Raw genomic sequence first — 23,035 nt, 5'->3', positions numbered from 1 at the left:
GGAAGCACTGTGTTTGCTCAGTCCTCAAACCTAATATAGATGAAACATAATTTTGTTTCTCATAAATGCACGCGGGACTTCCCAGCTGAGGCTAGTAGCAGAGAATCTGCCTGCCAGCGCAGCAGATGCAAGAGGCCTGGGCTCAGTCCCTGGGTCGGAAAGATCCCCAGAGCAGGAGGTGGCAACCATTCCAGAACTCTTGCCTGGGAAACCCTGTGGACAGAGGAGCTTGGTGGGCTACAGTCCATGGGGCTGCAGAGTGTCGGACACGACTGAGTGAGCACAAATGCGTGTAGTTCCTGCTCCCTAGAACCCTGCTTTGCCGGGCGGCAGAGGCTGTCTCTTCGGCCTCCTGTGGTGAGGCCGCCCCCCAGCCCTGTGCCAGCTGGGGGCAGGAGTCCTTCATCTGCCGGGCGAGCAGCAGTGCTGAGGAGGCCTTCCTTGGTGAGCGAGCAGGCTGACCTGGGTCCCCTTTCTGTGTGGTTCCCCGGAGCACGGCCACTGGGGCCAGTGCTGAGGAGGCAGACCACCTAGCATCCCTGGGGGGCTGGGTGGGGGGCACGGAGAGCCAGCCTGGTGGGGACCCTCCCGGGCCTCTTCCCCTCCCCTCTGTCCTTTCTCTTGTTCTCTGGGGACAAGACAGGGGAAAGGCCTGTCCTTTTCCTGAGGGAGGCGGGCTGCTGGCTGGCCCCCGGCCATCGGGCCCTGTGGGAAAGCCTGTCCTGGGTCTTCCACAGCACCCAGTACCCTCAAGAGGCCACGCTGGAGCAGGGGCCGCCTCCGCCTGCCCCCAGCCCCTAGAGCCCTGCGGGGCCTGGCACAGCTGCTTTGCATTTTTTCCATTTCTGACACACCCTTTTCTGCTCAGACCAGTGAGAGGGGTCCCACGGGGTGGGGTGAGCACATGAGGAAGGGTCCTGACAGGGGTTGCTTCAGACTGGTTTCACAGGCACATCTGCGAACGCTGGGCCCTGAGAATATGTGCTGTGTGCCGGGGCGGGGGCGGCGGGGGAGGGGGGGTGTTGTACCGCAGGCTTTAGCCGCTTTCAGGGGCGAGCTCGTGTCTCCGCCTTGCACAGTGCTGAGCTGCTGGCATGTTTGTGGGGAGCAACTCGATGTGTAGGTGCCTCCGGCGTGGGCGGCTGCCGTGGACCGGAGGCGCAGAGCGGGCTCGTGCCCTACAGCTGGTGATAAGTGACCAACATTCCCAGCAAGTCTGGGCCTGGGGCCGGTTGCCGGAGCCGTGCAGTGAAGGCAGCGTGGCGGCCTGCCCACTGCTGGCCCGGGCTCGGGGGCGCTGCCAGCTCCGCCCGTGTCTGTGTTTCGTCAGGACACGAGCATCCTCTTCGTGGTCTCGGGGCTGCTGCATGTGTACCAGCGGAAGATTGACAGCGAGGAGGACACGTTCCTGTTCATGGCACGGCCCGGTGAGATGGTGGGCCAGCTGGCGGTGCTCACGGGTGAGCCCCTCATCTTCACCATCAGGGCCAACCGGGACTGCAGCTTCCTGTCCATCTCCAAGGCGCACTTCTACGAGTGAGTGCCCTGCTGGCCACCGCTCCGCGCGGCTCCCTGGTGGCCGCCTGCGCTTGTCTGCAGTGCGTGTGCGTGCCTCCACGTGGGCCCGGGGCCTGCTTGTGATTGTATCTGTGCCATGTGCATGCGTGTGCGTGTACTTGTGTGTCTCCGTGTGTCCGTGTGAGCGTCCGCGTGTGTGCGCTCACAGCGGTGCCTTGGCTGACGTCCCAAGGGACCCTGTGCACTAGTCCCTTCCCTCTGGAGGTGAGGCTCGTGTCAGCTGCTGTCCTGACATCCCCTGGGGTCCTCAGGGGCTCCCACATGTCACCCAAAGCAGAACTTTACGTTTCCCTGACCTGCCCCTGCTCCCGCCTTAGTCGTCTCAGAGACTGGTGACTTCATCTGCCCATTGCTTGGTGGAGTCCCGAGCCCCCCAGGCCCCGCATTCTCTGTGGCCCAGTGCAGCCAGGAGCTGAGCACACCCCTGGAGCTGCCCTCCAGAGGCCTCCACACCATAGCAGGGACCTGCTTGGCTCCACAGCCCCAGCCTGGTTCACAGTGGCATCAGGGGACAGCAGCTGACGCTTCTGCTGGGCCCAGTGGCTTTCCGGGTGCCAAGCCTCCACAGTCTCTGCCATTGACCCCTCAGCCACACCTTCCCATGCACCCCCACTGCTCTAGTCTTCTGGCACATCCTGGGGGGCTGGGGTTTGACCCACTGCGAGCACTGGGCCCTTACACATGGCATGTGCTCCCAGGACACTGTGGGTGGTGATGACTACTGTGGAGGGGCTCCGACAGCCCTCCCAGGGTCGCTGGCCACTGGGCATACCCAGGGGGCCGGGGAACAGGTAGCTGACCAGAGTCTGTGCTCTGGTCTCACCCTTGGCTCAGTGGGCATTGTGATAAGTGGGGACGGGGGGCACCTGCTGCCTGGAGTGAAGGGGTGGAGGCTGGCGGGACCGGCCAGGGAGCTGGGGCAGGGAATGACTCCAGGATGCCCTGCAGCATCATGCGGAGGCAGCCAGCCGTGGTCCTGAGCGTGGCGCACACCGTGGTGAGGCGGGTGTCCTCCTTCGTGCGGCAGATCGACTTCGCCCTGGACTGGATGGAGGTGGAGGCCGGCCGCGCCATATACAGGTGAGGCCCGCCTTCCGGCCGCACCACGTCCGGGCAAGGCCCGCCTTTTGGCCGCGGGCACAGAGGAGGGCCGCTTTGCTCTGCCTCGGGGGTGGCACAGGCAGAGGCCTCACAGCGGCCTCCTAGCTTCCATGCGCACACTGCCCTCAGGCGCGCTGCCTCCTCACCTGCACAGTCTCCACGGGGCCCAGCGGAGCCGCGTGGAGGCCGCGTCCAGGAAGCTGTTCGTGTGCCAGGTGCGGGCTCAGATGGGCGGCCTCAGGCCCGTGTCCTAGCGGCTGAATTCAGGCGTCCACGCTCGCTGGGTCAGACCCAGCTTCAGTTCAGTTCAGTCGCTCAGTCGTGTCCGACTCTGCGACCCCATGAATCGCAGCACGCCAGGCCTCCCTGTCCATCACCAACTCCCGGAGTTCACTGAGACTCACGTCCATCGAGTCAGTGATGCCATCCAGCCATCTCATCCTCTGTCGTCCCCTTCTCCTCCTGCCCCCAATCCCTCCCAGCATCAGGGTCTTTTCCAATGAGTCAACTCAGACCCGGCTTAGAGCTACCAGTTTTCATGGTTTTAAAAATGAAAACTAAGATCATTATTGACCGTTTATTTAAAAATCACAATAAACCCTTTATGTGTTAGTATACATGTTTTTTAATAGAAAATAACGATTTTCTAAAACAAAAACATGTAGTGAGAAGAATAGATTCCTTTTTCTGTTTCGCTGACTCTGGTAGCCAAGGGCTTCCAGCCAGGTGCCCCGCCCACCCCCACAGCCTCTGTCCCGCAGGCAGGGGGACAAGTCCGACTGCACCTACATCGTGCTCAGCGGCCGCCTGCGCGCTGTGATCCAGAAGGACGACGGCAAGAAGCGCCTGGCGGGCGAGTACGGCCGCGGAGACCTCGTGGGCGTGGTAGGGCCGCCACGCCCTCCCCTCCCCTCCCATGGCGCCCACACCATGCCCCCATCCTCCCCACCCCACCCCTCCTCTCCCCTCTCCCTTGCCTTTCCCGCCCCGCCCCTCCCCTTCCCGCCCCACCTCTACCCCCTCCTCCCTTCCGGCCCACACGCCGCCCCTCCCCGCCCACTCCCTTTCTTGCTCCTCCCCCTACTCCCCGTGCCCATCCCCTCACACCTTTTCTCTTCCCACCTTGGGCGCCCACGTGGGCAGAGGCACAGGCAGTAGAATATCCCAGGAGTTGCTTCCCACAGGCCGCCTCCCAGGAGAGCAGGCCTAGGGTGGGTTCGGCAGCCACCTTTGGGACGGTGGTTCCTCCGAGACCCCGAGGCCCTCGGTGGGGAGGATGAGGCCCTGGCCTATCTGGGCTGCTGGTGGCAGGCCCACAGCTCTCGCTGATGCTTCCTTCCTCAGCGCAGGGTGCTGGGTGAGCCCCGTTTCCTCCTGCTCTGGAGGGGCCCTGGGACCCTGCTCTCAGGCCTGCCTCCGGGCCCTGGGGTCAGCCTGTGGCCATAGCACCAGCTCCCGTCCCCAGGTGGAGACACTCACCCACCAGGCCAGGGCAACCACAGTGCATGCTATTCGGGACTCAGAGCTGGCCAAGCTTCCCGAAGGAGCCCTGAACTCCATCAAGCGCCAGTACCCACAGGTGAGAGCTGTGAAATTGTGAAGTCAGAATGCCAGAACCGGGTCAAGACCAAGACTGCTCCCATCAGGCAGGCTGCAGGAGGAGGGCCGGCCCCCGCTTCCCCAGACAGCAGTCTCCGCCGGCTTCAGGGCAGGACTGCAGTGCCTGGCAGTCAGCCGGGAGGCAGAATGAGGGCAGCCTGCCCTGCTTCTGGTTTTCTGATGTCACTTCCCTGCTTCTGAGTCTTGAGAGTGCAGACAGGGAAATGGAGAGCCTGCACCTTAGCACTTTGGAGGAAGAGGCAGGGCTGCTACTGGAGAGTCACAGGAGTGGCCCCTCTGAAGGCTTAGGCCTGATCCGTCCCTGTGAGCCCGTGTGTGAACAAGTGAAGCAGCCCCCAAGTTATTTATGAAGTTAATGTGACTTTAATACCAAAACTTGATAAAAATAACAGAAAATGGATCATTTCTTTTAGTACCATAGTTATAGCAGGTCAACTATTAATGCAATAAATATGTGTGATTGGAGTAAGCTGACAACGGCTTCTCTTTTCAAAACTGATTCTGTACAGCATGCAAGAGCCACAAAAGCAGGTTTCCTGTTTCCTTCTCTGCCATCTTGCAAACTGTAGCAATTAAAAGACTTTTCAACTGAGTTTATCCTCATGCAAAAGCGCTTAGAAGTAAATTATACATACTTTGACATTTCAACTTTATTTACTTGAGTCTGCAACTCAAAAAAATTAGAATTAATATAACCAAACTAGCATTATTATATTTAAAAGGTAGTTCTTCGTGGATGTCATGTAGTACCAGCCCATGTCTGGCCAGAGCTGGCACTCAGCAGCCCACAATGACCCTTGGCTCTGGGGACGTCCCTTGTGGTCTGCCTTTGGGGGTTGTGGCTTCCCCATTTGTCCGTTTCCTGCCTGGAGAAGACAGGGGCCCTCAGCCAGGGCAAGATCGCAGGCCACGTGCCTGCCCACCCGTCTGTGACCAGACAGCGGCCGTGTTACCATCCACTGCCCGGAGCAGTGTACAGCCGAGGCAGTTTTGAAACCATGGATCTAAGGTGCTTGGCTTTATGGTTTACAGTGTGTGGTTGAGGTCTCTGTTCTTTCTCTGCCCCCAGGTTGTGACTCGACTGATTCGCCTCTTGGGCGAGAAGATCCTGGGCAGCCTCCAGCAGGGAGCTGCGGCAGGTGTGTGCCCAGGCCTGGCACCTGGGAGCCCCACCCACCCCGCCTGGAGCCCCTGCTTACTTTGAAGCCCCCCCTCACACAGCGTTGGTTTTGTTTTCAACTGTCAGACCCGGTGTTTGAAACTATTCCCTCATCCTGGTGTTCCAGGCTTCCTCCTGGTGTCCTCTCCTTTCTGTGTAAAGAGTTGCTTTAATAATGGTTCTTAAATTCTCTGAGTTTTCCTATATTGAAGGATGTCTTTGCCTTTTTTCTGAAGGCTACATGTTGCTGGATGTACCATTCTGTCTTAACAGCCCTTTCATTTCAGCACTTGAAACATTGGCCACTTCCCTCTGGCCTCCATTGTGTCTAATGAGAAATCCGGACTTCGAATTGCTCTCAAGTAGGCGTGCATTGTTTCTGACTGTGTTCAAGATTTCCCGTCATCTTCAGTGTTTAGAAATTTGATTCTGGAATGTTTGGGCATGAATTCCTTTGAGTTTATCTTGTTTGGGGTTTTCTCATCTTCTTGAATCTGCAGGTTTATTTTACATATATGTCCGTATGTATGTTTTTACCACGTTTGGGAAGGTCTCAGCCTTTATTTCTTCAAATACTCTCTTGGCCCTGTATTCTTTCTTCTTTTGTGGAAACTCACAGACGCAGGTGTTAGACCTCTTATTATCATCCCCAAAGTCTCTGGGACATCGCTTGTGTTTTAACCGTTTTTCTCCTCTGATGCTCAGATCAAGTAGCTTCTTTTGATCTGTCTTCAAGGTCTTTGGCTCTTTCCTCTGTCTTCTTGACTCTGCTCCTAACCCCACCCAGAGAGGTTTTTGTTTTAGTTATTTTATTTCTACATTTCCTTCAAGACTACCCGTGATGGCTGCTTCTGGCCGGCTGTGGACCCCTGTTTTGGTACCTTCCTGTGATGGCTGCTTCTGGCTGGCTGTGAACCGCTGCTTTGATACCTTGTCAAGGGCTTGCAGCGTCTGTGCCCTGGTGTCGTTTCTGTCTTCTCCTGTCCCAGTTGAGGCCTCCTGGCCTTTGGTGCGCCTGGTCGTTTTGGACTGTGTCCCATATTTCGGGATTTACGATGATCTGGTTCCCATTTACATCTCTTACTTTTGCAGGCTCAGTGTGCTGGTATTCAGAGCACGTCCTGGCCCTCTTCCCGGCTGCGTCTGAGTGCTAACCTAGTTCTCGAGGCCTCTGCCTCACTGCACTGGTCTGCTGCACTTGGGTGCTCCCCCGAGCCAGTGTGAAGGCTGGCGGGTGCACCACCACCTTCTGTTCTCAGAGCCTCTGCTTGTGCTTCTGGCCAGTCTCCCACAGGGGCTCCTTGGGGGTGAGCCCAGCACTTCGCCCAGGGTTTAGGGGGCTCTGTTCTCCACATCCCCCTCTCTGGACAGGCTGCTGCTTCCGCTTGCTAGTGCTGGTTGGAGAGCTGGGGCTCCACTCTCTGTGTCTAGAGCCCAGGCAGGGCTTGCTTAGGGCAGGGGGCCCTGGAAAGTCTCCTAGGAGGCAGCAGCACTGGGGAGGGGAAGGAAGGGCTTACGTGGCGGTAGCTGGGTCAGGGTGTGACACTGCCGCTCTGCTGCAAGTGGAATGGTCTTCCCGTGCGCTGAGGCCCCTGGCCAGTTTGCCCTCCTCTCAGTGCCCCTCTGGCCTCCTAAGAGCTGTGTCCAGGGGCTTCTTGTAGCTGGTGGCTGCGGGTAGGTGGGATGTGCCAGCTCCATCTCCTTGGCCAGAACCAGAGCATCTCACAGCTTTTCCTAAAAGCTAAACGAAAGCTATCAGGAGCTGGCGATAAATTCCCCCTCTGGGCCTACCGCAGATGGAGGGTTCTGATGTCACAGGTCACTGGGAAAGAGAGAGAGGAAGGGACTCCTCACAGAGAAGCTTCAGGAAAGCCAGGGACGGGCCCTCTGCTGCCTTGAGTGCAGCTAGCAGTGGGATCACAGCCCTCCCTCCTCTTTCCCTGTCCCACATTAGCTCTTGGGAGCCCTGTCTCTGCCTCCTGAGCCCCCACACTGACTTCTGGGTCATGCCTTGTGGGGGAACCCACCCTCCTCCACAGGGACAAGAGCAGCAGTCAGAAATGGACAGAACTGGGCCTTCCTGCATGGCCAGGGCCTGCACCTGTGAGGTCTGTGTGAGGTCTGTGTGGGAGCTGGGCTATGACAGCGGCCAGCCAGGGAAGCTGGGAAGAGAGCCCTCAGCGTGTCCGGGCCCCAGAAGACTGGAGCCTGGCTGGGATGTGGCCAGCAGGAAGGGTGAGGCCGCCCCCTCAGCCACCTCCATGAAAGCAGGAGATTCCACCCACCAAGAAGGAACTTTGTGATTGGAAATAAGCTTCAGCTAGGGACGCGCTGGTGGAGGGTAATGACCTCGTGGACACAAGTGCCTGCAGATCCATTGCTGCTGCCGTGGGGCGTCCTGGCCTCACAACTAGAGAATGGGGAGCCTGTGGTCCTGAGGACCCAGCCCTGACCTCCGGCGGGTGGTTCTGCGCCTCACCCCTGGGTCTGGAAACCTATGCAGATGAGACAGAAGAAAGGTGTCATCATCTAAGACTCAGGCTGTTCCCCGTCTCTGGAGGAGGCGCGGTCAGAGGACGGGTCCTCCCCGGCTGGCCCTTCATCTCTCTGCATTTTCTCTGGGCCCCACGGTCTTCTCTGAGTCTGTGCCCGTGTCCCCTTCAGTGGGGCCGGTCCTGCTGTGTATGAGACGCAAGGGCGCCGCGGTGCGGTTCGCTTTCAGCAGGAAGGCCGGGAATCTAGTTGTGGAGACCAGGGCAGACCGGGTGCCCGTTCCCCCAGCCAGGCTGCTGGGGCCACGCAATCACCTGGAAACACTCAGGGACACTGAGCCTGTCCTGGCGGCAGCCGGCTCCTCAGGCTAGCACACACCCCTGTGCTCTGCAGGTCACCAGTTTGGGTTCCATACTGTGGGCAGCAAGTGGGACTCGGGGAACGCCGCCAGCAACCTCTCCACAGTGGCCGTCATGCCAGTGTCGGAGGACGTGCCCCTCACCGCCTTCACCCTGGAGCTCAAGCACGCCCTCAGCGCTATTGGTAAGCCCTGCCCAAGGCCACCTGAGGTCCCCTGGGCCCCCTCCTCCCCCTGCCTCTCAGTCCTTCCAGGTTCTCCTGAAAGAGCGCTCAGCGTTGCCCGCAAGGCTGGTAACCCTGGGTGGGGGTGGGGGTGGGGGTGCGGCGCTGGGGAGGGGACCACCGCAGTGCGACGGAGCCTCCGGACAGTCTTGATGGGGACCCGACGCCACAGGAGCTGGTGTGAGTCACACTGCACTCCTCCCAGCTGAACCCACAGAGGCCCCTGCGCCCCCTGCAGAAGCCGTCTTGGGGTGGGCGCCTCCAGCTGCCCCACCACTTGGAGAGCACGCTGCAGTGGCCAGGGAGCTGGCTGACCACGTGGGAACACCCTCAGTGAGGGTCCGTCAGCTTAGGTCTTGCTGCCAAGATCCTGACAGCTGGGAAGTTTGGGGCTCAAGAACAAGAAACTGAAATTCTGGAGAATTCTTAGGAATTCTCCAAATCATAAAGCATTCCATATTCTTAACACTTTACTCATATGGTTTTATATAATTGTAAGTGATCATAGTAATAGACAACAAGTCAATTTTCTGAGACAGGGCTATTTTACTGGCTTCAAGGGGTAATAGAAGGCATTGAATAGATGCCAAACAAAAATGATTTACAAAATTGAGCTACTATTATAAATATTCAATATTTAAAAGTTATTCTCCAAGTGAAAATTTAAATCACAGAAAGCATTAATTTCCATTAGTCTTGGTCTCTGTTTCATAACAAACGTTCTGGATCTGGAAGCCTCCACTTGTTTTCAGTGAGGTTGGTCAGCCTGTCCAGGGCGCACCAAGAGACCTGCAGTTGTACAGTGCAGACGTACGGACTCATAATAGTGGCTTGTTCCCTTTGAAAAAACGACTTGTATTTTGAAATAATTATAGATTCATAGCAAGTTATAAAAATAGTAAAGAGAGAGCCATATGCCAGCCCCCACCCCTGGTTATGTAACCACAGCACAGCATCCAGACCAGGAAATCGGTGTCCGTACGGTGCACTCATGCGACTGCATGTGTGTCCGTGTGAATTTCTGTTTCTGCAAGAAACGGGGGTCACGACAGGGACGGTACTGGACTGTCGGTGGCGTTGGGTGGCAGTGACGTCCAAGCGATGTGAGGACGAAGCAGCCTCCTGCCTCATTCCTGGTCTTGGGGAAAAGCTTTCAGTCTTTTGTCTTTGAGTAGGGTGTTAGCTGTCAGTCTCTCACGGATGGCCTCTAACTTAGGAAGGTTTCTTTCTATTCATATTTTGTTGAGGGTTTATATCATAAAAAGATGTTAAATTTTGTCAGTGCTTTCTTTTCCTGCAGCAATTGAGATGATCATATTTCCCCCCTTTGTTCTGTTGATGTGATTTATCACACTGATTGATACTCACGAATTGAGTCATTCTTGCACTCCAGGAGTAGCTCCCACTTGGTGGGGTGTGTAGGCCTTTTACTGCCCCTGGGTTTGGTCAGCTCCTCTCTCATTCATGAATTGAGTCATTCTTGCACTCCAGGAGTAGCTCCCACTTGGTGGGGTGTGTAGCCCTTTTACTGCCCCTGGGTTTGGTCAGCTCCTCTCTCATGGAGGGTTTCGCACTGTCAGGGTTGCCTGTCTGTAGTTTCTTGTGGTGTCCTGGTCCCACCGTGACTCTGGTGAGGGGGTACTGGTGCTAGCCCCATGGAATGAGTCAGGAAGTGTTCCCTCAGAGTCAATATTTTGGAAGACTTTGAGGAGGACTGGTATTAATTTTTCTTTTAACGTTTGGTAGAGGATTTTCCCTGGTGGTTCAGTAGTTAAGAATTGGCCTGCCAGTGCAGGGGTGACAGGTTCCTCCCTGGTCCTGGAAGACTGCACGTGCCGCAAGGCAGCTCAGTCCATGCGCCACAGCTACCGAGCTCAAGCTCGGGCCTCAGTGCTGCAGCTCTCCAGCCTGCATCCCGTGGGGCCCACGCTGCACAACGAGGGAAGCCCGGGCCCCACAGCCGGAGAGCGGCCCCGCCCGCCGCAGCTGGAGGAAGCCTGTGCCCGGGAGCACAGCCCCAGCTCGGCTCTGGCTCTGTGTTTAGTGTGAGATTCTTCTGTTACTTAAGGTACAAAGCCAGCTGTTGGTCAGAGATCTCTCTTCTTCCTCAGAGGAGGCATTCATAGCCATCAGCGTCCCTCCTCGCAGGGCTCTCGCTGTGTCCTCTACATTCTGGAATGTTGTGCTTTTGTTTTCATTTGCTTCAAGTATTTCCTCGTTTCTTTGTGATTTCTTTGACTCATTGGTTGTTTAAACATTTAATTTCCATATACTTGTGAATTTTCCATTTTCATACCATTGTGATCAGAAAAGATACTTTATGTAAGTCCAGTCTTTACCTGCCTCCTGAGGAACTTGTATGCAGATCAAGAAGCAACAGTTAGAAGAACTGGATGTGGAACAACTGACTGGTTCAAAATTGAGAAGGAGTGCGTCAAGGCTGTGTATTCTTACCCTGCTTATTTAACTTATATGCAGAGTACATCATGCTAAATGCCAGGCTGGATGAACCACAAGCTGAAATCAAGATTGCCAGGAGAAATATCAACAAACTCAGATATGCAGATGACACAACTCTAATGGCAGAAAGTGAAGAGAAACTAAAGAGCCTCTTGATGAGGGTGAAAGAGGACAGTGAAAAAGCTGGCTTAAAAGTCAGTATTCAAAAAACTAAGATCATGGCATCTGATTCCATCACTTCATGGCAAATACATGGGGAAAAAGTGGAAACAGTGACAGACTTTAATTTCCTGGGCTCCAAAATCACTGCAGATGGTGACTGCAGCCATGAAATTGAAAGACACTTGCTCCGTGGAAGAAAAGTTATGACAAACATAGACAGCATGTTAAAAAGCAGAGACATCACTTTTCTGACAAAGATTCGTCTAGTCAGAGCTATGGTTTTTCCAGTAGTCATGTATGGATGTGAGAGTTGGACCATAACGAAGGCTGAACGCCCAGGAATTGATGCTTTCAAATTGTGATGCTGGAGAAGACCCTTGAGAGTCCCTTGGACTGCAAGGAGATCAAACCAGTCAAACCTAAAGGATATGAACCCTGAATATTCATTGGAAGGACTGATGTTGAAGCTCTAATAATTTGGCCACCTGATGGGAAGAGCCAACTCACCAGAAAAGACCCTGATGCTGGGAAAGATTGAAGGCGGGAAGAGAAGGGGGCAACAGAGGATGAGATGGTTGAATGGAATCACCGACTCAATGGGCATGAGTTTGAGCAAACTCCAGGAGATAGTGAAAGATGGGGAAGCCTGCCTGACATGCTGCAATCCATGGAGCTGCAAAGAACTGGACCCAACTTAGCGACTGAACAACAGCAACGGAAGACTTGTGGCCCAGCATCCAGCCTCTTCTGGGGGAAAGGGAGAGTGTGTGGTGTGCTGGGCTGCTGGGCACTTGTGACTGTGAGGCAGTGTCCCATCTAGCTTGGATCTGCATTTCCCAGTAGCTGAAAAGTCTGTCTCGCAGCCACTGGGATCCCTTCTTCTGAGTGCCTGTCAAGTTTCCCACTGTTTTGTGGGGCTGTTATCTTTTCCTTGTCAATGGGCAGTGTGGATGCAGTTGCTTTTTTTCGGATGAAAATGCAGATATCTTTACCTCTGTGGCTTGCTTTTTTATTCTTTTAATGATGTCTTTCGACAAATGCTTCCTAGGTGGCACCAGTGGTAAAGAATCCACCTGCAGTGCAGGAGACACAAGAGACACAGATTTCACCCAGGTCAGGAAGATACTGGAGAAGGAAATGGCAACCCACTCCAGTATTCTTGCCTGGAGAATCCCATGGACTGGTGGGCTGTAGTCCATGGGGTTGCAAAGAGCTGGACATGACAGCATGCATCTAGTTCACTGACTTTGACAAATGCAAGTTGTTAATTCTAATATGGACCAATTTATTTATCATTTTTTCCCTATATTGTTACTGAATTTTGCATTTTATTGAAGAAATTTCATCCTATCCCCAAGTCATGAAGAGGTTCTTTTAAAAACATTATTGTATTACCTGTCAAGTTTACAATCCATTGGGGATGGTTTTGATTATGAAATAAATAGAGTCAGGATGCATTTTTCTGTAGGCTCCTCAGCTGACCCAGAGCCCTCACTCAGAACCAATGGACCCTGCCCTGAGGGTTCCTTTGCTGAAAGGTGATCACATCTGTGAAGGGTGTTTGTAGAGAGAGGATCTAGGCCGATGGCCTTGTCTTCCAGCTTCAGGGTTTCAGCCACTTCCTCTGGCTTCCACAGTTTGGAGGAGAGGCTGTGTAACAGCCAGGCTGACAGTGACTCTCCAGGCCTGAGCAGCCCCCACAGAGCCGACTCGGAGTAACTGGGAGTCACCCTGTATCCATGCACTACCCTGGCCCTGTCCATGGCTGGGCCTTAGGCAGACCCCTCCCAGGGACAGGCTAGTCACCACATTCCTAACTGGCCAGGACTGTAGCCAGCGCCTTGAGAGCCCAGGGCACTCCTAGGGGCTCCACACTTTCCCAAGGGCCTCCTCAGGACCCTCGAGTCCAGGCAGAGGCCTAGAGCAGATGTGCACCGAGGGTCAGAGAGAGCAGCCACCGTCTCCAGGGCCTCAGGCAGGGCTTCTCAGTGTTCCCGCAGCAGACATGGCCTGCCTGTCCCGTCTCGTCCTAGACTTCCAAGAGGTGAACGGAACTAGTCACTGCAGTGCCCAGGAGTGCCCGCCCTTGCAGGCTGAGAGCCCCTCAAGCCCCGAGAGGGGTCCCTCTCTGTCAGGCCCTTGTGGGTGCCCGACCCCCAAGGCAGGAGTGCGGCCTTAGTGGGACCAGCGCCCTCTGTCCCGACCCCCAGAGGAGTTGCTCCCCCACTTCCACAGGCTTCTGCCTTTGAGTCAGAGCTGCTCCCCTGCAGGTCAGACCAGCGGCCACCTCACAGGCACCACCCTGTGGTTCAATTCAGTCACTCATTCATGTCCGACTCTTTGCGACCCTGTGGACTACAGCATGCCAGGCCTCCCTGTCCATCACCAACTCCCAGAGCTTGCTCAAACTCATGTCCATCAAGTTGGTGATGCCATCCAGATATCTCATCCTCTGTCATTCCCTTCTCCTCCCGCCTTCAATCTTTCCCAGCATCAGGGTCTTTTCCATTGAGTCAGTTCTTCGTATCAGGTGGCCAAAGTATTAGAGCTTCAGCTTCAGCATCAGTCCCGCCAATGAATAGTCAGGACTGATTTCCTTTAGGATTGACTGGTTGCATCTCCTTGCTGTCCAAGGGACTCAAGAGTTTTCTCTAGCACCACAGTTAAAAAGCATCAATTCTTCAGCACTCAGCTTTCTTTATGGTCCAATTCTCAGATCCATACATGACTACTGGAAAAACCGTAGCTTTGACTAGACGAATCTTTGTCAGAAAAGTGATGTCTCTGCTTTTTATGGTCGTAACTTTTCTTCCAAGGAGCAAGTGTCTTTTAATTTCATGGCAGCGGTTACCATCTCCAGTGATTTGGAGCCCAAGAAAATAAAATCTGTCACTGATTCCACTATTTCGCCATCTGTTGGCCATGAAGTGATGGAACCGGATGCCATGATCTTAGTTTTTTGAATATTGACTTTTAAGCCAGCTTTTTCATTCTCCTCTTTCACTTTCATCAAGAGGCTCTTTAGTTCTTCCTTGTTTTCTGCCATAAGGGTGGTGTCATCTGCATATCTGAGGTTATTGATATTTCTCCCAACAATCTTGAGTCCAGCTTGTGTTTCATCCAGCCCAGTGTTTCTCATGATGTACTTTGCATGTGAGTTAAATAAGCAAGAGACAATATACAGCCTTGATGTACTCCTTCCCCAATTTGTAACCAGTCCATCGTTCCATGTCCAGTTCTAACTGTTGCTTCTTGACCTGCATGCAGATTTCTCAGGAGGCAGGTAAGTTGGTCTGCTATTCCCATCTCTTTCAGAATGTTCCACAGTTTGTTGTGATCCACACAGTCAAAGGCTTTGGCATAGTCAATAAAGCAGAAGTAGATGTTTTTCTGGAATTCTCTTGCTTTTTCTACATTCCAACGGATGATGGCAATTTGATCTCTGGTTCCTCTCCCTTTTCTAAATCCAGCTTAAACATCTGGAAGTTCTCAGTTCATGTACTGGCTTGGAGAATTTTGAGCATTGCTTTGCTATTGTGTTGTGAGATGAATGCAATTGTGTGGTAGTTTAAGCAGTCTTTGGCATTACTTTTCTTTGGGATTGAAATGAAAACTGACCCTTTCCAGTCCTGCGGCCACTACTGAGTTTTCCAAATTTACTGGCATATTGAGTGCAACACTTTCACAGCATCACCTTTTAGGACTTGAAATAGCTCAGCTGGAATTCCATCACCTCTACTAGCTTTGTTTGTAGTGATGCTTCCTAAGGCCCACTTGAATTCCTGCTCCAGGATGTCTGGCTTTAGGTGAGCACTCCACTGTGTGGAACACGCTCTTATTCTGTGTGCTGTCAAGAAAGCAGACACCTCCAGTAAAACACAGGCAGTGATTTCCTGTCTCTCCCCTTCTAATCGTGAGCCCTCAGGGAAGTTCAGATGCCAGTGCAGGGGGAGCCTGGGCTTCTCTTGCTGCAGCAGGACTTCTTCATCCTCAGGGTAGTCCAGCAGCCTTCCTGACCCTGAGGGCCACTGTCTCAGCTTTTGTCCCCACCCCTGGCAGCCCTCCTGGTTGAGCAGATGTGTCTGTCCGAACAGCAGCTCCCTTCTCCAACAGATCTTCCTGACCCAGGAATCGAACTGGGGTGTCCTTCATTGCATGCAGATTCTTTACCAGCTGAGCTATCAGGGAAGCCCAAAGGAAAGTGAAAGTCACTCAGTTGGGTCCAACTCTTTGCAACTCCGTGGACTCAGTCCATGGAATTCTCCAGGCCAGAATACTGGAGTGCGTAGCCTTTCCCTTCTCCAGGGGATCCTCCCAACCCAGGGACTGAACCCAGGTCTCCTACATTGCAGGTGGATTATTTACCATCTGAGCCACCCTGTAGATGGAAGAACAAGCTGACCCCAGAGACAGCATGTGAAAGCATGCGTCTCCATCCTGGTAAACCACATCTGCTGGAATCCAGCCAGCCACTGACTTGGGTTGGGGAAGTTGTCTGATCTTGCATTTTACAAGCTTGTGTTTCCCCTGCCCCCAGCACACACACAGTTTCAGAGCTGCAGAAATTCAAGCCCAGTGTGTACAGAGGAGGAGACTGAGGTTCAGAGAGGCTGCCCGTCCCTGTGCCTGGCGCAGCCCTTCCCTTGGCACACCGCAGGTTCACCTGCCCGGAGGGTCTCCTTCAGGGCCACAGGCACTTTCCCGAGAGCTGTGAGAGGTTTCTGCTTTGCCGACAAGCAGATTCCAGGAGAAGGAAGGGCCTCACGGCTCCTCCGAGGTGGGCTGTGGCAGTTTTCTGCATCTGGTGGTGGTTTTTAGGCCCTGCCCTGCTGCTGACCAGTGACAGCGTAAAACAGCGCCTTGGCTCTGCTGCTCTGGACAGGTATGAGGCCTCCACGTGGGAACAGCCTGGCCAAGCCCGGCTTCCTGCTCTCAGGGGGCCCCTGCCCAGCCATGAAATACACCAGGGTGTCTGTGCCTTCCAGTATCCACGAGTACCGGCTGTCCAGCTGGCTGGGGCAGCAGGAGGACATCCACCGGATCGTGCTCTACCAGGCGGACAGCACACTCACGCCCTGGACCCAGCGCTGCATCCGGCAGGCAGACTGCATCCTCATCGTGGGCCTGGGCGAGCAGGAGCCCACGGTTGGCGAGGTGAGCTGGCTGCGGAAGCGCGGCAGTGGGCGGGGCTTCGGCAGGTGGGGCCGAGTAGTGGGCGTGGTCTCTCGGCAGAAGGCTGGGCAGGTCCTGGCTAGCGTGGCCCTTTTTTCTCAGACCCGGTTTGTCTTTTTTCCTTTGAATGAAGTATTTCAAGGACTCAGGAAGGGATGAATAGTAAAAGCAAACACCCAGACATTTGCTCTCCACATTTTGAAAACATTTTGCTGTGTTTACCTCTGGCGTTGTTCTGGCAGGAGCAGGCAGATACCTATGGTTTTTCCAGTATCACGTATAGATGTGAGACTTGGACTATAAAGAAATCTGAGTACCAAAGAATTGTTGCCTTTGAACTGTGGTGTTGGAGAAGACTCTTGAGAGTGGACTTCAAGGAGATCCAACCAGTCTATCCTAAAGGAAATCAGTCCTGACTATTCATTGGAAGGACTGATGCTGAAGCTGAACCTCCAGTACTTTGGCCACCTGATGTGAAGAACTGACTCATTGGAAAAGACCCTGATGCTGGGAAAGATTGAAGGCGGGAGGAGAAGGAAAGGACAGGATGAGATGGCTGGATGGGATCACTGACCAATGGACATGAGTTTGAGTGAGCTCCGGGAATTGCTGATGGACAGGGAAGCCTGGAGTGCTGCAGTTCACGGGGTCACAAAGAGTCGGACACGACTGAGCGACTGAACTGAGCTGAGACAGATACCGTGCGGTAGCCGGTAGCCCACCCCAGGTGGTGTCTTGTGAAGCCAGAGCCTCATTTTACTGTGTGTGTGTCTCTGTTTTTTATGTAGATAGTGTTCTACTTTATTCCATCTTTGTTGGTTTATTGTTCAGTCACTAAGTTTTTTGCTCAATCACTAAATTGAGTCAGACCCTTTGCAACCCTGTGGAGTGCAGCATGCCAGGCTTCCGTGTCCTTCAGTGTCTACTGGAGTTTGCTCAAATTCATGTCCATTGAGTTGGTGATGCTATCTAACTATCTCACCATCTACCACCTCCTCCTTTTGCCGTTAATCTTTCCCAGCATCAGAGTCTTTTCCAGTGAGTTGGCTCTTCCCATCAGATGGCCAAAGTATTGGAGCTTCAACATCAGCAACAGTCCTTCCAATGAATATTTAGGGTTGATTTCCTCTATGATTGATTAGTTTGATCTCCTTGCAGTTCAAAGGACTCTCAAGAGTCTTCTCCAGCACCACAATGTGACAGCATCAATTATTCAGCACCCAGCCTTCTTTATGGTCCAGCTCTCACATCTGTATGTGACTACTGGAAAAACCATAACTTTGACGAGACGGACCTTTGTTGGCAAAGTGATCTCTCTGCTTTTTAATACATTGCCTAGGTTTGTCATAGCTTTCTTTCCAAGGAGCAAGTGTCTTTTAATTTCACTGTCTGCAGTGATTTTGGAGCCCAAGAAAATAAGATCTGCCACTGCTTCTAGTTTTTCCCTTTCTGTTTGCCATGAACGGATGGGACTGGATGCCGTGATCTTAGTTTTTTTGAATATTGAGTTTCAAGCCAACTTTTTCACTCTCCTCTTTCACCCTCATCAAGAGGCTCTTTAGTTCCTCTTCACTTTCTGCCATTAGAGTGGTATCATCTGCATATCTGAGGCTGTTGATATTTCTCCTGGAAATCTTGATTCCAGCTTGTGATTCATCCAGTCCAGCATTTTGCATGGTGAACTCTGCATATGGGCTTCCTGGGTGGCTCAGAGGTAAAGAATTCGCCTGCAATGCAGGAGCTACAGATTTGATCCCTAGGTCAGGAAGATCCCCTGGAGAAGGGCATTGCAACCCACTCCACTGTTCCTGCCTGGAGAATCCCATCGACAGAGGAGCTGCATGGGCTATAGTTCTTGGGATCACAAAGGATCGTACGTGACTAAAGGGACTTAGCAAGCACGCACGACTCTGCATGTAAACTGAATAAGCAGGATGGCAGTACACAGCTTTGTGTTCCTTTCCCCATGTGGAAGGTCAGTTGTTCTGTATAAGGTTCTAACTGTTGTTTTTTGAACTGCATACTGGTTTCTCAGGGTGCAAGTAAAGTGGTCTGGTGTTCCCGTATCTTTTAAGAATTTTCCACAGCTTGTTGTGATCCACACCGTTAAAGGCTTTCGTGTAGTCTATGAAGCAGAAATAGATGGTTCTCTGGAGTTTCCTTGCTTTTTCTATGATCCAACGGATGTTGGCAATTTGATCTCTAGTTCCTCTGCCTTTTCTAAATCCAGCTTATACATCTGGAAGTTCTCCGTTCACATACTGCTGAAGCCTGTACCATCTTGAGATTTCCTTTTTCCCTCGGTGCTTACACTTCTGAGTTTTATCCATATTGTTTTACTCGTCTTATGGCTGTTTAGTTTCTATTTGTGAACGCCCTGCCATCTGTCTGTTCTGTCAGTGGACTGTGAAATTTCCTTACTACACGCGTGTGCAAGGGTGTCTTCAGGGCACCACCTAGAAAAGCTGCCGAGCCGGAGCCTGTGTATTCAGGTTCCCAGAGCTGCCAGACCCCACTCCAGTCAGCTGTGCTGCCGGGCAAGGCCTGGGGCTCCGTGCTCGTCGCCCTGCACCCGAAGCCCCATGTCTCCAGCTTCGGGTGTCAGGTGGAGTCGTCATCTCTTTGTTTTCTGTCCGTCCTCTTCTCACCTCACGTTCTGCCCCGTCCTGGGTCAGCTACAAACTCGTCATCTCTGCTGCGGGTTCCAGTTCTGCCAGGAGCGGTGCCCCTTTGCCGAAGATGGTTGCAGCATGTATTCACGAGGCCATGTTAGAGAAGCAGAGGGCGGTGCGCTCCCTGCCTGCAGGCCCGCAGAGCTTGGCGGGCACGCAGCCGCAACCCCTGGGGCCCGGCTTCACAGAGGAAGGGCCCAGCACACTACAGCCAGGCCAGTGCCGCAACCCATGTGGGCTGATGGGCGAGGTGGCGTCCAGCCTGGGGCCGCCGTAAGCCGGGGCTCTGCTGCGCTGGCTGACTCGCGGCTCCACTCTCCCTCAGCTGGAGCGGATGCTGGAGACTTCGGCCGTGCGTGCCCAGAAGCAGCTGGTGCTGCTGCACCGTCAGGACGGGCCCGCGCCGGCCCGCACCGCGGAGTGGCTTAACATGCGGGGCTGGTGTTCTGGCCACCTGCACCTCTGCTGCCCTCGCCGCGTCTTCTCCAGGAGGAGCCTGCCCAAGCTGGTGAGGTGGGGCCCTGGGGCCTGCTTCCTGCCCTCCCTCCACTTCTGACCTCAGCCCACAGCGCTGATGCGGCTCTCACTGCTGCTCGAGCCTGATTGTTGTGTGGCGGCACCTCTGATGGAGGAGCCCCGCTTGGTGCCAGAGCCGAGCCCAGGGGCCTCACGTTGGCCCTGCCTCCTCCTTTGGACAGAAAAAGCCGCAAATCCTGAGGCACCTCTTCCTCGGGGTCCTCAGCCCTGGAGACTGGGCAGGGGCCGCAGTGGGAGCAGGGGCCCCGCAGCACGGTGGACTCAAACTGACCGTGGTGTCGATGCCCAGACATCCAGGCCCCGCACGCCCTCCACTTGGAGTGGCAGGTGTCGGCTAGGCCCAGGGCCGTGGCGCCCTCCCAGGCGAGCCCAGGCACTGAGGTGCTGACGGCGCAGCTCAGAACCACCGGCGTGTCCTGGAGACAGCTTTGGGTCAGGAGTCGGGGAGAGCAGCGGGTCAGGTCGGCCCTGTCTGCTGGCCTCTCTTGTAGGTGGAGCTGTACGAGCGGGTTTGCCAGAGGCCCCCGGACCGGCACTCGGACTTCTCCCGCCTGGCAAGAGTGCTGACCGGCAATGCCATCGCCTTGGTCCTTGGGGGAGGGGGAGCAAGGTGAGTACCTCTGCTTCCCATGCCCTTCCCTGCATGTGGGTGTGTGGGTGTGTGTAGGAGCGTGGGCAAGAGTGTGTGTACGTGGCTGTGTGGGTGGGCGTGTGTGTGCGTGGCTGTGTGTGTGTAGGTGCAAGGGGCGTGGGTGTGTGTGCATGGGCGTGTGCGTGTGCACATGGCCATGTATGTGTGTGCAAGGGCGTGGGTGTGTGCGTGGCTGTTTGTGCATGCATGGCTGTGGGTGTGTGTGCATGGGTGTGGCTGTGTGTGTGAAGGTGCAAGGGCATGGGCGTGTGTGCGTGGCTGTGTGTGTGTGTGCGTGGCTGTGTGTGTGTGCGTGGCTGTGTGTGTGTAGGTGCAAGGGGCGTGGGTGTGTGTGCATGGGCGTGTGCGTGTGCACATGGCCATGTATGTGTGTGCAAGGGCGTGGGTGTGTGCATGGCTGTTTGTGCATGCATGGGTGTGGGTGTGTGTGCATGGCTGTGTGTGTGTGTGCATGGCTGTGTGTGTGTGTGCATGGGTGTGGCTGTGTGTGTGAAGGTGCAAGGGCATGGGTGTGTGTGTGTGGCTGTGTGTGTGTGTGTGTGTGTGTGCGTGGCTGTGTGTGTGTGCGTGGCTGTGTGTGTGTGTGCATGGGTGTGGCTGTGTGTGTGTAGGTGCGTGGGCGTAGGTGTGTGTGCATGGCTCTGTGTATGTGTGCATGGGCGTGTGTGTGTGGCTGTGTGTGTGTGTGCGTGGCTGTGTGTGTGTGCGCGTGGCTGTGTGTGTGTAGGTGCGTGGGCGTGGGTGTGCGTGCATGGCTCTGTGTGTGTGTGCATGGGCGTGGGCATGGGTCCCTGTGCGCTGCCCATGCACAGCTGTGGCCCCTCCACAAGGCTTCAGGAGAGCGTGTCTCTTCCTGGCTGTTCCCTCTTTCCTCTGGCCTGCAGGTGAGCTTCTCTCCGCTTTATGAAACAGGGGTCTGCTCTGCTCACGACCCTCTGAAGCAGCCTTTAGCTCCTTGGGCTGGTGGGTGGGTTTCTTTAAGGATGTTGAGCCCAAACAACTTGAACCCAGGTTGTCCTGACACTTGCCGCCCTTCTCCTGACGTGTGTTAGAGAGAAATTTACACGCGGGGCAGAAATGGAGCGCGGGTGTGCGGTGAGCGTGCGACAGGCCCAGGCCACCGGGTGAAGCGGCGATGCGCGGAGGGGCAGGGCAGCACCTGTGCTGGATCCCTGCCTGCCGAGCGTGGGTCCCAGGGCCGGGGCACCCTGCAGGCTGGAGCCCAGGCCCCTGGCCGCAGTGGGCATCAGGGCACTCCCTGGGCTGGCCGCCTGTCCCTGGGGCCTGCTGGAGGGACCTGGCTCACCACCTCCCTTGGCCGTAGGACACTCCTTCTGGAGTGAGCTGAGGACAGAGGGTCCCAGAGGGTGGATGCCCTGCTCAGCTCCTGCACTCCTCGGCTAATCATAGCTGGATGAGGTCTGAGAGAGAATGCAGATGAGCCTCAGAACTGCTTGTCTGACTGGACTCACGCTCATTGCTTCCCTAGGACTGGAGATACTGGGGCTCGAAGCTCTGGCCCAAGACCCCTAGGGAAGGATGGAGCCTTCTTAGGGAAGGGAAAGTAGGGCGAAGCTGGTCCACTGCTCTTCCCGGGGACCCTGCCCCTCACTCCAGCTTCCTCCCTGGTTTCATCTTCCTCACAGCCGTGTTGCTGCCTGTTGCCGCCTCGCTCTGAGGGCTGGGCTGGGACCAGAGCCTCAGGCTGCCGGGAGGGACCCCTCGTGGTGACACTGGCGCCCTGAGTGTGGCCTGGCCAGGGGTGGGGGCTAGTGAGTACTGTGTCTGTTCATCTCGGGTAGTTCAGAGGCATCGTCAGCACCACGTTCTCACTTGAAAGCTGAACTAATGGGCCTGGAAACCGGGCAGTTTGCTCAGAGTTGCCAGGTGAGGGGCACTCAGGCACTTTCTGTGGGCTGGGACAGTGAGGTGCTGGAGCAGCTGGTCTGCTACAGCATTTTTAGTGAAATTCGCTCAAAGTGGCGTTTAGTAAGGCCCTGCAGTGTTCGTGGGACACACGGTGCCTGTCCGCAGGTCCAGAGCTGTCCCCAGACAGTGTCCTGCGGACGGTCATTTCAGCCGCTCCACAGCTGGTCCCCATTTACACTCCGTGTCTCACGCCAGAGCATAGCTGGTGTACAACACTGCACTGGGGTCGGGTGTACGGGGAGTGACTCAGCCACACACACGCACACGCCCCTTCCCTCTGTGGGTTCTTACAGGACAGTGAGCGTGGCTGCTTGTGCTGCAGTGGGACTCTGTTGTTTGCTTTTGTCTGCTTCATTCTTTTCGGTTCTAAATTGATGAGCTCTAAGGCCAAACGCACAGTCAGACTCTGTCCACCCCCTGTCACCCATCCTCTGCCTCCTCCTCAGCTCAGGGTCCCAGGCGGCCCCTCCCCGGGGGCGGAGCCTGTCTCCTCTGGAGTGATGCAGCCCCACTGCTGTGGGCGCACAGTTCGCCCGCGCCCGCCGAGCTCCGCTGGGCCGGGCAGCGGCTTCCTCCCAGGCACAGGGCTGAGGCGCTGCCTTCAAGTTTCTGTCCCTGTGATCTGGGAGCGGCCCCATGTCTCCTGTTTGCAGCTCCATTTCTGGGTACTGTGTCTTCCTCTCTCTCGCTATATTCCTGATTCTGTTAGAGTTCATACTCTAGAAATTTCCTTGAGAGCAGTGCCGGGAGAATGCTTGGCAGAGTGTGCCGGTTCTGTGCGCGCTTGCAGGACAGTCTGGCTGTGGGATTCTGGGTGGAAGTGGTTTCCCTGGGAGTTCTTTCTATTGTCCATGTAGCTTCTAGGATTGCTGTGAAGTCCAGTGCCATTTTGTTCCCAAGGTCTGTTCCCTCTGGGTC

At 55.0% G+C, this 23,035-nt stretch overlaps 1 protein-coding gene across 6 annotated transcripts in view; it reads left to right on the top strand.

Annotated features, from left to right (window-relative positions):
- The window catches only part of PNPLA7 (patatin like phospholipase domain containing 7), a 77,236-nt gene that overhangs the window by 45,808 nt on the left and 8,393 nt on the right, over positions 1–23,035 (top strand). For all 6 annotated transcript variants that reach the window (XM_070799798.1, XM_070799800.1, XM_070799797.1 and 3 more), the window contains 10 exons: positions 1,331–1,536; positions 2,527–2,658; positions 3,441–3,564; positions 4,145–4,258; positions 5,369–5,438; positions 8,345–8,494; positions 15,974–16,037; positions 16,141–16,309; positions 19,325–19,507; positions 20,028–20,146. In XM_070799798.1, the coding sequence (XP_070655899.1) occupies positions 1,331–1,536; positions 2,527–2,658; positions 3,441–3,564; positions 4,145–4,258; positions 5,369–5,438; positions 8,345–8,494; positions 15,974–16,037; positions 16,141–16,309; positions 19,325–19,507; positions 20,028–20,146 (1,331 nt within the window). The remainder of the gene's footprint in view (positions 1–1,330; positions 1,537–2,526; positions 2,659–3,440; positions 3,565–4,144; positions 4,259–5,368; positions 5,439–8,344; positions 8,495–15,973; positions 16,038–16,140; positions 16,310–19,324; positions 19,508–20,027; positions 20,147–23,035) is intronic.

Source organism: Bos indicus, chromosome 11 (genome assembly GCF_029378745.1).
Source record: "Bos indicus isolate NIAB-ARS_2022 breed Sahiwal x Tharparkar chromosome 11, NIAB-ARS_B.indTharparkar_mat_pri_1.0, whole genome shotgun sequence".
Lineage (NCBI taxonomy): Eukaryota > Metazoa > Chordata > Mammalia > Artiodactyla > Bovidae > Bos > Bos indicus.
This window is presented reverse-complemented; position numbering and strand designations above follow the sequence as displayed.